This window comes from Myodes glareolus, chromosome 4, assembly GCF_982192425.1.
Source record: "Myodes glareolus chromosome 4, mMyoGla1.1, whole genome shotgun sequence".
NCBI classification, from domain to species: domain Eukaryota; kingdom Metazoa; phylum Chordata; class Mammalia; order Rodentia; family Cricetidae; genus Myodes; species Myodes glareolus.
In genome coordinates, this window is record NC_142029.1 from 24,937,315 (window position 1) to 24,949,556 (window position 12,242).

Below are 12,242 nucleotides of genomic sequence, written 5' to 3' on the forward strand. Positions count from 1 at the left end.
AGCCAAGAATAACTCTGAACTCTTTACCCTTCTTCCAGCTATCAAGCATTGGAATTACAGGCATATATTGCCATGGCCAGATTTTGAAGAAAATATTTTAAAACTCTCATAAGAAACCCGAAATCCCAGAGGCAGGCAGATCTCAGAGTTTGAGGTCAGCCTGATCTACAAAGTGAGTTCCAGGACAGCTGAGACTATTACACAGAGAGACCCTACCTCGAAAAAGAAAAGAAAGAAACTTCTGTCTCAAAATTCCACATTTCATTCATGAATTTCAGTTCTTGGAAAGCTCACATCACTATCTGTGTAAAGGTTTATTTCTGAATTCTAAGAAACTTTCTCAGTCTAGATATGGTAGTATACACCTACAAATCCTAGAACTCTGGGAAACTGAGATCAGAGGATTGCAAATTTGAAGCCAACCTTGGCTACATAATATTGAGTCACTGTCTCAAAAGAGTAAAGAAAGAAACAATAATAAAGGTTATTTTAAAGAACCCGAAAGGGTTAGGTAAGAGACTTAAAATAGTTTTCTCAGAAAAAAGTTTTCTTTCAAGGATCGAGCATCTGAGCTATACTTTCAACTTTATTCTCCTCCGTCATCTGGCATCTGTGACCCATCCACTGCCTTCTGTCCACCCTCCTCATTTTCCATTTTTCATTTCTGGAAAGAGCATACTTTTTGCATCAACCTTGCCTTAGCCCTCAATATGCCCTCTCCAGTGCCTACACAACAGCCATGCTTTCTAGTCTAAAGGCTGGACTAAGGAGGGCATCTTCAGGGTTAGGGTGCCACTCTTCTACAGGCTATTTCCCAAGAGATGGCACTTTGAGGGTCTCAACCTCTCTCCCTTAAATAAACCAGTCGCTAACCCTGTCTGGAATAGTGGCAGTCTTGGAGAACTAAGCGGGGAATTCCCTGTGACCAGAGTTTCCTAAGGATTAGTTCCTGGGTTTCAGGCATTGGTCCCCTTGGGATGATTGGCACCTGTTCTGGTTTTAGGAGATAAAGATTCACCCTTTTTATGAGCTTAGAGCTTCTGCTTACTCCAGGCATCATGCTGGGACAAGAGCAAAGTAGAAAGAATCTTAGCCATTTGTTGACATCATGTGACTACCAGGGTTCTAGACTTCATACTTTGTGTGAGATTTATTTGCCTCAGTTTAGCCTCCTTGCTTACTGGCCAGTGAGTTGCATTGAGCTGCTGCTGGTATCAAGGGAGCATACACTACAGGCTATTTTTCTGTTACCTTGAGCACCCTCCTTCTCGGTTCTAGACAAAGATGGAGTAGCTGGGTTTGATGTTAGTCTAGTAACAAAGCCTTCTTCATCCTTCTTCCAGAAATGCCTGTGGCAGCCATGTCTAGTGGGCAGCATTTTGATAATCAGGTGGAGTGGCTGCAAATCAAATCAAATGTTGCCTTTAACTTTCTCACAGACACTGCCTGTTATTTCCAGTGTATGTGTGCTGTAAATGGTGGGCAGCCATGTGGGTGGGCACCAGGAGAAAACCCTATCCCCTGCAGTAAGCAGAAGCAGGCAGAGATCTGCTGGGAGCTGGAGATTTCTAGACTGACTTAAATGTTCTTGTGCTCCAGGTGCTGCTGTTTCTTTAAGAGGAAAAGGAAGAAGACTGCTCAGCGACACAAGTGACCAGTGCCTCCCAGGAGTCCTCAAGTCCTGGGGACTCTGGCTCCAATTGCACCTGCAGCTCCTGCCATTTCTCATTGGAAGGGACTCCTCTGTGGGGGAGGGTGGAGATCCAAACCAAAAAGAAGAAAACAGATGCCCCCAGAAGGAGCCAGTGCAGGCAGCCAGGGCCCAGTGGGCCAGTGGCAATCCCTCTGTCTAAGCTCTGAGCCTGTTCAGAGCTGCTGCTTCTCCACTGCTTGCCCTCGGGCTATCTGGTTGACTCTCTTCCCATTGTTTACAGTGAAGGTGTCATTCACAAAAACTCAAGGACTACTATTCTCCTCCCTCCTCTTCCTTTACTCCTGGCTCTTACACCACCCTCAACCCTCTCCAGCATAAAAACTACTAAGCTAAAGGCTCTTTCAAGAAGCTGGTGGTGTGGCCAAGAAGGTAGGAGGAAGTTGACAACCCTGGGCTGGAGGATTTCTCCACTTCCCAGTGTGTCTAGTAGGATGACTTCCTTTCCCTCCGTGCCTGGGTGACTCCAGCCCAGCTGGCCACAGGGTTCAGGTCCTTCCCTCGGTCCCTCCCTTCCTCCCCTGCTCCTGTGAAGTTACACTGTAGGACACAAGCTGTGAGAAATCTGCAGTCTACTGTCCCTGTGTGTTGACATTCTTAGCTTTTTTGATAAGCAACTCCCTTGCTCCGACTGTAGCAAAACACACCTGTGGTTCTGAGCAAAGGAAAGGAAACTGACTTTATTGCACTTTTAGTTTTTGGGATTTGTTTTTGTTTTATAAACAACATGGCAGATGCATATTGTGTCTGGTTATATTGGTTGGGGGGTGCTTTTTTCTGTTTCAGGGGGGTGGGCCAGCCAAGCCATTCAGAGAAAACGTGGGTCCAGAGGACATTCTTGATGGAAAGAGTGATTTGCAGCCCTTGGAAGAGAAGAAGCCAAACTCTGTGTCACCCTGAGAGAATTATCAGGTTGGCAAGGAAACATACTTGAATTTTCATTCATCTTCTCCGCTGCAGAGAAAAGTCCCCACCAGAGCCCCTTGACTTAATCAGCCTAGAGCTTGAAAGCCGAGCTCCTGAGCACTTGGGATGAGCACCAAGCCGGACTGTGACCAACCAGGAAGGCACCTCATCTCAGAGAGGAGATACTTAACAACAAAGCAAAATTTCTGTTTCCTCCACTGCCAGGGACTTCCTACTAGATAGCCATGTGACTTTCTGTTGACTTGGGGGGACAACATTAGTGACTAAACAGCCACCACCGTATTGCCAGTAGTGGACGAAAGAGGGCGGCAAATCTACCTTCCAACTGCCAGAGGAGCCTCGGGATGCAGCATCCTGAGGCCAGGAAAAGACATCAGTGTGTCATGTCTGCCCCAAGACTGAGTTAGAGCATCTAGACTGGTCTGCCTTAGAAATCAAACTTGGAGCAGGTCCATAGCAGCAGGCTTAGAACTTGGTACATGGAGCTGCAGTAAGCAGGGAAGGTAAGATTGGTTGGTGCTGGGAAATTCCAGGGAAAATGAAACTGTAATGAAAGGTCTAAAATTCTGTCTTAGCAATTGAACAGAGACTCTTTCCAGATAATATGACTGTATATTAGCATGTGTTCCCCAGTACACTTTGTACCCACCACAATGGCGTCTTCACTGGACATGCCACCGTGCCGCATCACTGGTCGCATAAATAGTGTGGGGGGTACTCTTCTCATGTTCTGTTTTCATTTTGGTGACATTTCCAAGGATTATTGACATGATCAAAGAGGTCTTATATCTGGGTATAAAGAGCTGCCCACTTAGGGCAGCGACTAGTGACTTAGTGCAGCACAGAACTCTGCTTGTATATGTAGAAGTTTGGAGGATGTCAGGACTCCTTGTGGTCTTGTATCAAAATAGTATCAAATGAAGCAGAGTTTATGCGCCTTGCCTGTTCTTTTGGACCTCTCTCTTTACTGTCTTCAGACCTGCTCAGCCTTTGTAAAGATTGCCACTCAATCATTTATTTACAAAAAAAAAAAAAAGTTTTTCTCCATGAAACAGAGTAGCAGGGAGAAGTTGGGTCAAACCCCTTCCTCATAAGGAATTTGAGTGTTAGGATTTGCTTCCTTCTTATTATGTAGTAGTTAAAGCTCATCACTAAAATTTACATAGTCCCTCTGACTTCCCCTACAGAAACTTAAAAATCCTCATCCCAGGAAATGGTGGCAAGGCCTAGAGCATCCTGGCACTCTCTGTCCCACTAAGTGCCTCCCCTACCCTGCTTCCTCAGTAAAGCAAAAGGCAGTGATAAGTTTGGCTGCAGGATAGAATGCCCTGCAGCTGGGCCTAAGACTTCTTTTATGTCTTAACATATTTTTATAGGCTAGCTCTTGAGAGGTTGGACCTGAGTGATTTGTGAGAGTGGGGAAGGGTCCTCCCTAATGCACTGTTGGCACCCTCCAGCCCCACAAATCCCTTCCTTTCTAGATATTTGGGTTTTGTAACATAGGTCCCTTTAACTTGCAGGGCAGCGGTGATCCTTTCAAGGCCATTGACACTCCAAGGTGGTCCCAAAGTTGGGCAATTCTCTTATTGTCTTCCTTAAAATTTTAATTCTGAATTCTCCAGAAAACTGCTCATCTGTTACAACCCCACCAGCACATCAGGCTCCTTACACATCCCTGTTTCTGTCAGTTGCCTGGCTGCAAGCTCAGCCAGATCCTAGGGCACGGGCGTTCCCTCCATCTTCCCTCATCAAAGTCCACTGTTCCATCTCAGTTGTGAGACCTAAGGATGGTTTACTTTAGGATTGATGCATTTATTTCCTCTTAAGACTAACTCGTCTGTTCCAGAGACAGGGGCATTTGATGCTGTACCATTTGGGCTTTCCTCCAGCTTTGCTGTCCTTGAGGCATTGCATCCTGAGCAGACTTGGGTACAGGAAGGCCAGGGGTTACACCAAGATGTCTTTGAAGTGTCTAGTCATACAAGTGGATCTTCAGAGTTCTCACTCCAGACTGCCCACAAGGCTGTGCTGAATGTGCCAGCACCTAGTGAGCACTCATGACTGCCTTAATTAACATTCTTCTATTTTGGGTCTGTCTAGGAGCAAACAGGGTCTGTAAAGGTATGTGTACATCAGGTGACTACGTAAGTCTCCAGTTAAAAGTCCCATTTCAATTGAAACGGACTATGTGAGACAGCAAGGATCCTAAGGTTCCTGAAAGTGTTAGTTTCATTTTCATTTTTAGTGAATGACAAGAACTCAGAAACAGCCCATGTCTATTAGCCAGATGGTGTCCATCTTCTGTAAAGTAGCTTCCAGTTTAGTTCAGAGGAAAAGTATGCTATAGTACTTATTTAGTGTTGATATCCAATGTTAGCAACTACTTGTAATGCCAACAATGGTAATGTTATGCTAAAGTGGTTACTAAGGATCATAGCCTTAATTTAAAAAATAATGTAAAAGATAATTCATTCCCCTCCATATTGAGCAAGCATGGCTGCATTTCTCAGTAACTTCCTCAGAAGCCTAGGAAGCATTTCCTCAAAGGAACTTGTTGTCTATCTTCCAGTGCATCCCTTTCAAGCCCATATAACTCCTATGTCCCAGTCACCTCTTCCAAGTTTCATGCTGAAGCCAGTTTTCCATTCCTGTTTAGTTGCCCTGATAATGCTTTGTCCAGTGTCAGTCATGCCAGGGCTTGAGTTTTTAAGACCAGGAGTTTGCATGGTCATACAACCAACATTGCCTTTGCCAAGCCACTGCCACCATCTGCTCCATTGCCCCCAAGTGGGTAGGTTGATTCCAGAGACCCTCAGGGAGCCAGGATAATTAGGTACCCATCTGGATTGGCCATGTGGGTAACAAGCACTTATCTCTGGGTTTCTTGGTTTTGCAGACTTCAAGGAAGTCCCATGTCGATGTTGATGGCCAATGACTCCAGCCTTCCCCATAATGGGTTGGTAGGAATCAAATAAGAATTCCTTTGTTTGTTGGGGGAATTTGTTTTAAGGGGGTTAGTTTTTGAGTATGGAAAAGAAGAGGCCACTATGGTCCTTCTGTGAGTGTGTAGTTTTGAGCAGTGTTTTCATCCCGAGTCTTGGGAGTCTCTGAGGGAGTCTTAAGGTGTTTGTCCTACTCCTTTTGCAGGTAACTAAGTACAGAAGAATAGAGTTCTTATTGTATCAAAATAGTAAGTAGATCCCTGAATATAGGCAATAGTAGTTGACATAGTTTCTCAATAAAACAACCAGGAAACCCACTCCAGTATTTACAGATCAGCTTATCAAGGGGGAAAAAAGTGAACATGTACTCCATATATCTCTAGTTCAGTTACCAAACTTGATGTTATAAAGAAGCCTCAGTTGTGTGGACAGGTTCTCTCCCCTACCCTCCTTCCCTTCTATACTCTCCCCCTTGCCCCTACCATCACAATCATTTTTCTGGTGCCATCACCACCTTTAAGGTCTCAGAGCAGAAGATTATCTTTGGTAATGAGCCAGAGTGCATTGCCATCATCCTAGCCACACACAGACAACTGCCATCCTGACTAACCAAACCCACCTTTCAGGGTAGGTGGAACTTTTTGGTACTCCTCTGCAGGAGCTCCAGACCAAATTCCAGGCCAGCCCGTGCACCAAAGCCTTTTAGAAGGCTTACCAATCTGTTAGGAATGTCTCAGGAAACATGAGCCATTTCTTGGGGGATATATGTATTTACAGATGGATATGTGTGCCCGTCTGTGTGTTTTACTCTCAGACAGCACAGGCTCCTGGGAACTGTTCCTCAGTGTTCTCAGAGACAGTGATTTGTGAGCAAGCTAGCTCTGGGAAGGAGCTCTGTTTATCAAGCAGAGAACAGCAGAAAAGATGAAACCAAAAATCCTATAACCCTCCAATGGAAAGTAATGTTGATGCAGCAATTCCCATTGGATATATTACACTCTCTAATTTATTATTTGTCTTTTTTTAAGTTTTACCCATTGTACTCTTTAAAAGATGTTGGGATGTTAGTTGCCATTTTTTTTTAAAGTAGAGGATGTATAAATCAGCTGTGGAAATCAGTTTTAATTCATGTGTGGATATGTCTAGTTATTGTTAAATGTCTTTTTTCTACCTTTTTTTAAAGATATGTAATGTTTCATAAACCCTGGCACTGGTCAAAAAAAAAAAAAACCGCAGCTGTGAAAAGTGAAACTTGTAGTATTTTTAAATGAATGTCGATTTCAAGTGTATTTGAAATGTTTCCTCCAATAGAGAGATTTGGACACCATTGGGGAAAACTCCTCTGTAGAGGAGATAGCCTTTGGAGAAAATGGGATGTGGGTCTGGATATGTAATCTCAGAGTAGCCCATTTCAGAGGGCACCATGGACAACACAAATGTGATCTTTAAGTATACCTCTTCCCCAGTTTGGGGAGGAAAGTACTCAGTTTGCACCCTTTTTGTATGTAAAATAAAATGTCCTACCTTTCTTGGCTACATTTACTTCCTTGGTTCATTAGTTGGTTTTTAGTCTCCCCTGGTTTGTTTCTGAGAATCTGACAAGGACTGACTGGTGGGAATCAAAATGCCTTTAGACAAAAAAAAAAATGTCTGGTACTTTGGCATTTTCCCTTCATCCCTTTAGCTGAGTATTGCATCTCCTCTGAGTGTCTTTGAAAATAAATTTTCCTAGGGCCAGCAAAATGCCCGAGAGGGTAAAGGTACTTGCTGCACAGGTCTGGCAGCCCGAGTTTAATGCCCGAATTCCATGTAAAAAAAAGGTGAAAGGAGAAAACTGAATCAGCAATTGTCTTCTGACATCCACATGTGTGCCATGGCATGCACCACACACAATTTAAAAAAATAATAATAATATTTCAGGGCTGTGAAGATCGGTTAGTAAAGTGCATGTCACATTAGTATGAGAACCCAGATGTGGTCCCCAGCACCATGTGAAAAATTGGGTATGGTGGTACACTTGTAATCCAGTGCTGGAAAGGAAGAGACCAGCTGGAGACTGTTCAACCCTAAGACAAACTCAAGCTCCATTAAAAGACTTTGACTCAAAAAAGAAGAGGAGGGGCTGAAAAGATGACTCAGCAGTTAAGAATTGGGTGTACTGTTCTTACAGAAGACCCAAGTTCAGGTTCCAGTACCTGTATTGGACAGCTCACAGTTGCCTATAACTCTCGCTTCAGGGTATCCAGTGCTGTCTTCTGGCCATGGTGAGTACCTACATACATTCACAGAGACAAATACACAAATAAAAATAGCAAACAAAGGAACACCTGAGGTTGTCCTCTGCCCTCTACACATGCAAACACAAACATGCAAATATTCCAAACTAGGAATGGTGGTAACACCTGTAATCCCAACACTTGAAAAGTGGAGGCAGGAGGGTCAGTTTAAGGTCACCTTGGACACCTACCAAATTCAAGGACAACACACGCAGGCTGTTTTTTGTAGGTGGGAGTACTCCAAGGGTTATGCTCGTTGAACAACTTTATTTTTCTTTCACTCTTCTTTAACAGGGTATGAAACTGGCTCTGGAAAGTAGTTTTTTGGTCCCAGGTGACGGACAGAAACTAGCTCTTATAATTTTCTTTTTTCTGGAGGAAACCAGGCTGTAATAAAGAGCCAGCACTTCCCACTGTGGAGGAAGCTGAAGGCTGCTCCTGCAAGGTGGGTTTTTGTTTGGTTGATTTTGGTGGGGTTTTGGGGTTTTTTTGTTATTGTTGTTTGTTTGTTTGTTTTTCAAGATAGGGTTTCTTGTGTAACAGCTCTGGCTGTCCTGGAACTCACTCTGTAGAGGAGGCTGGCCTTGAACTCACAGAAATCCACCTGCCTCTGCCTCCCAAGTGCTGGGATGAAAGGCATGCACCACCACTCCTTCAAGTTTTAACTGTTTCCTACTGTGAAAGGAAAGGGGAAATGGATGCTTCATCCCAGGTTTTCTGTGTGGTAGGAGACAGCTTGGAAGAAGTGCTGGAGAAACTCAGAACAAGACAGGGGCACATGGAAACAGGGACACTGTACAGTTTCTCAGAGTACATGCCTGGGCCTGTGTCAGACAGCAGCAGAGAAAAGGGACAGTGCACACCATTAGTCCCAGCACTTGGAAGGCAGAGGGAGCTGGGTCTCTGAGAGATCATCTCAGAAGCAAGAAAAAAATAGGAAAAGCATTCTTTTACAGGCTGTTGTATTGGGGCAAAGAGGACAGTATAGGAATTCTGAGTTGAAGATTAGTGTCAGGAGAAACAAAAGGTACAGTTTTGTTTTTTTTAAGGTTTTTATTTTTGTGTCTGTATGTGTAGGTGCCTGTCCACAGAAGTCAAGAAATATCATACCCCCTGGAACTGGAGTTAAAGGCAGCTGTGTGTTGCCCAATGTTGGGGAACCAAACTTTAGGAGAGGAGTGTGTGCTCCCCCACTGAGTCATCATTCCAGCCCAGTGCAGACAGAGTGTGATAAGTAGACAGAATGCACTGAGAGGAACAATGCATTGAGGGGTACAGAATGCATTGAGGGGGACAATGCACTGAGGGGCCTTTTTGTACTCTGGTCTTCCTGAGACCACAGGACAAGAGAGCCACCCTTTGAATCAGGCTATTGTTGACCACAAAAGGGATGTGAAACAAAAACTAGAGTTTTTGTGTGAGAAACACTCAAGTTCTGTGTCGAAAAGGTAATGATAGTAGAATTTTATAAAAATTTGTCAATGAACATTTAAGATTCTTAGACTAGGCCTCTACATAGTGTCCAGTTTTTTAGAGGAGAAGGTTGATTTGTTTTGAGACAGGGTCTTCTCACTCTGTAATCATAGCTGGTCTCAAACTCAGAAATCTTCCTAACTCTGCCTCCTGATTAAAAGCATGTGCCACCGTGCCTAGTTTAACTTCCAGTTTTTTAGAAACATTTGTTGGACTAGGGGAGTGGCTCATCTGATAAAACACTGCACAAGCCTCCAATCCTCAGAACCCACATAAAACACTGGTGAGCTGCATATAGTTGAAGCACTTGGAAGGCAGAGAGGAACCCCAGGTCAAGCTTGCTAGTCAGACCAAAAGCGTTGCTGAACTCTGGGTTCAATTAAGAGATCCTTCCTCATTGAATAAGTGGACAGCTATGGAGGAAGACCCCAATGTCAGCCTCAATGCCTCTACATGCATGTAGGCACATGCCTACACAAGTGAACACACATGCACATTGTGCTGACTGGTTTTATAAAAACCTGACAAATTGAGAAAATTGATCTGTAGTATAGGGCTGTAGGCAAGCCTATAGGGCATTTTTTAAACTAGTGATTGGTGTGGAAGGGCCCAACCCATTCTGAGTGGGGCCGCCCCTGGGCTGCTTGTCCTAGGACCTATAAGAGCAGCCTAAGCAAGCGAAAGCCAATAAGCAGCATTCCTGTCTGGCCTCTGCATCAGTTTTGTGAAAGTTTAAGCCAAATAAACTCTTCCCAGTTGACTTTTTTTGACAATTTTACACATGTATTTAATGTATTTTGATCATTTTTCATATTCTTGCCCACAGCCCTGTCTCAATCCCCCTCCCACCGAACCCTTTTTTCCAACTAGTACCGTGTCATGGAACAAATTTTTCAAAAAGTTTTAGGTCTTTTAAAAATTTTGTGTATGAATATAAACTTCTAAAAGATTTTAAAATTTTGTTTATTTATATGGGTGTTTTACTTGCATGGCTGTCTGTGTACCAGTTGCATGCCTAGTGCCCAGAGAACCCTGAAGAGGATGTCAGATCCCTTAGAACTGGATTTACCAATAGTTCTGAGCCATCATGTGAGTGCTGGGAATCTGTCTTCTGGAATAGCAGCCCCCACCGGTGATCATAACTACTGAACCATCTCTCTAGCCCCAAGGAACAACCTTTGTGACTGTAATTCTGATGAGGGACGCATACACAGCCTGGAGATACAACCGTGTGGTGTACTGTAAACCACCGAAACCACTCCCTATCTGGGCATAATTGGCTATCTGGTTCCTACACTGAGATAGAATTTGCAAGTTCCAGGCCAGTCTAGGCTACATAGAAAGCCCCATCTGAAAATAAGATCATGATAAAAGTTTTATATGAAAGGTATTTTCAGCCAGGCAGTGGTGGTGCACAACTAATCCTAGTATGGAAGACACAGGCAGGCATTCTCTGAGTTTGAAGCCAACCAAGGCTACATAGTGAGAAGGCCGTATTTCAGAACAAATAAACAACATTCCCCACCCCCCCCAAAAAAAACTGGACATTATATACAAGCCTAGGTCAAAGAATATTAAATGCTCATTGATTGATTTTGTTGCTGGTGTTTGTGTCATCCAAAGGGTAACTGACTCCGAGATTCTGCTAGCTTTTTCCAGATTCTGCCACCAGGTGGCACCCTCTGCAAGAAGGTCTCCTGTCCTCTTCAATCATGGTTATCTACTCCTGGAGTCTCCTCTCCAGGCCCCATGTTCTCACTAGCTCCCTCAAGGAAGATGTGGCAGGTCTTATGTGGGGTTGTCCTCTTTTCATTACCAGAGCTGCTAGATTGGTTGTATTAACCTTTTACTTCCTCAAGTCACCTAAATTTCTCCTAAAGTGGGTGAAATGTCTTGGTTTGAGTGAGAACGAAGCACTCAACGAACCCGCTTTGAAGTTTATTAGAGGAGACGTGTACAGACCTGGGAAGACGGTGTGCAGAAAGAGAGGGCTGAAAGGTGGTGTGTCCAACTTTTAAAGGCTGCCTAGTGTATGCACATAGGGGGTTGACAAGGGCTCACGTCGCTGCATCATACGTGGGTGATGCAACCAAGCTGCACGTAGGTCTCTCAGGGCTTTTTTTTGAGTTTTTTGAGACAGGGTTTTTCTGTAGCTTTAGATCCTGTCCTGGAACTAGCTCTTGTAGACCAGGCTGGCCTCGAACTTAGAGATCCGCCTGCCTCTGCCTTCCGAATGCTGGGATTAAAGGCGTGCGCCACCACTACCCGGTTTACTCAAGGCTTTTTAAGGTCCCTGGGCAGCTACTAAGTATTTTGCCTGAGCACTTGTTCGCACATGCGTGGCCATGGAACCTAGAAGTGCCATCCACGCTGTGTGGCTGGAATCATAACAGTGGGGACCAACAAGTCTAAACTATCACTTCTTCGATGTATTCCAAGGGTTTGTGGAGGAATACAGGGTCATACTCAAAATTAATTAATTGGTAGGTAGATGGATGGATAGATACATAGATAGACAGAAAAATGACTAAAGTCTATACATTTACTGTGAGATTGACTGGCTCTCTTATGAAATGGAATGATCATCCACTGGCTTCCTGAACCCAGCTATGAAGACAATTTGACTCACGGTCACAGGGATCACTGATACTTTATACTGGTCAACACTTTATACCTTTATACTGATCAATGAATGGCTCTCATTCAAAACCTACCTGCTTGGCTTAAGGGTTGTGCCTCTGGGGATTATTCTGCTGTTTTGATCTCTTAAAAAGCTTCCTCACTGGCAGGATGTCAAACTTACCTGCTACCTCTACCCCTGTCTACAAACCAGCTTCTCCATCTCTCCCACCTCCTCCAGACTCATCCTCCTGCTCCCCAACCACAGACCCCTCCTTCATGTCCCACCCCACT

The 12,242-nt window shown here is 44.2% G+C and overlaps 1 protein-coding gene across 5 annotated transcripts in view; it reads left to right on the top strand.

The window, feature by feature from the left end:
• Csnk1g1 (casein kinase 1 gamma 1) overlaps nucleotides 1-7,116 on the top strand; it is a 137,427-nt gene extending 130,311 nt beyond the window's left edge. For all 5 annotated transcript variants that reach the window (XM_085689252.2, XM_085689251.2, XM_085689249.2 and 2 more), the window contains one exon: nucleotides 1,600-7,116. In XM_085689252.2, coding sequence (XP_085545378.1) covers nucleotides 1,600-1,654 — 55 coding nt within the window. In that variant the 3' untranslated portion in view covers nucleotides 1,655-7,116. The remainder of the gene's footprint in view (nucleotides 1-1,599) is intronic.
• Nucleotides 7,117-12,242: the final 5,126 nt, after the last annotated feature.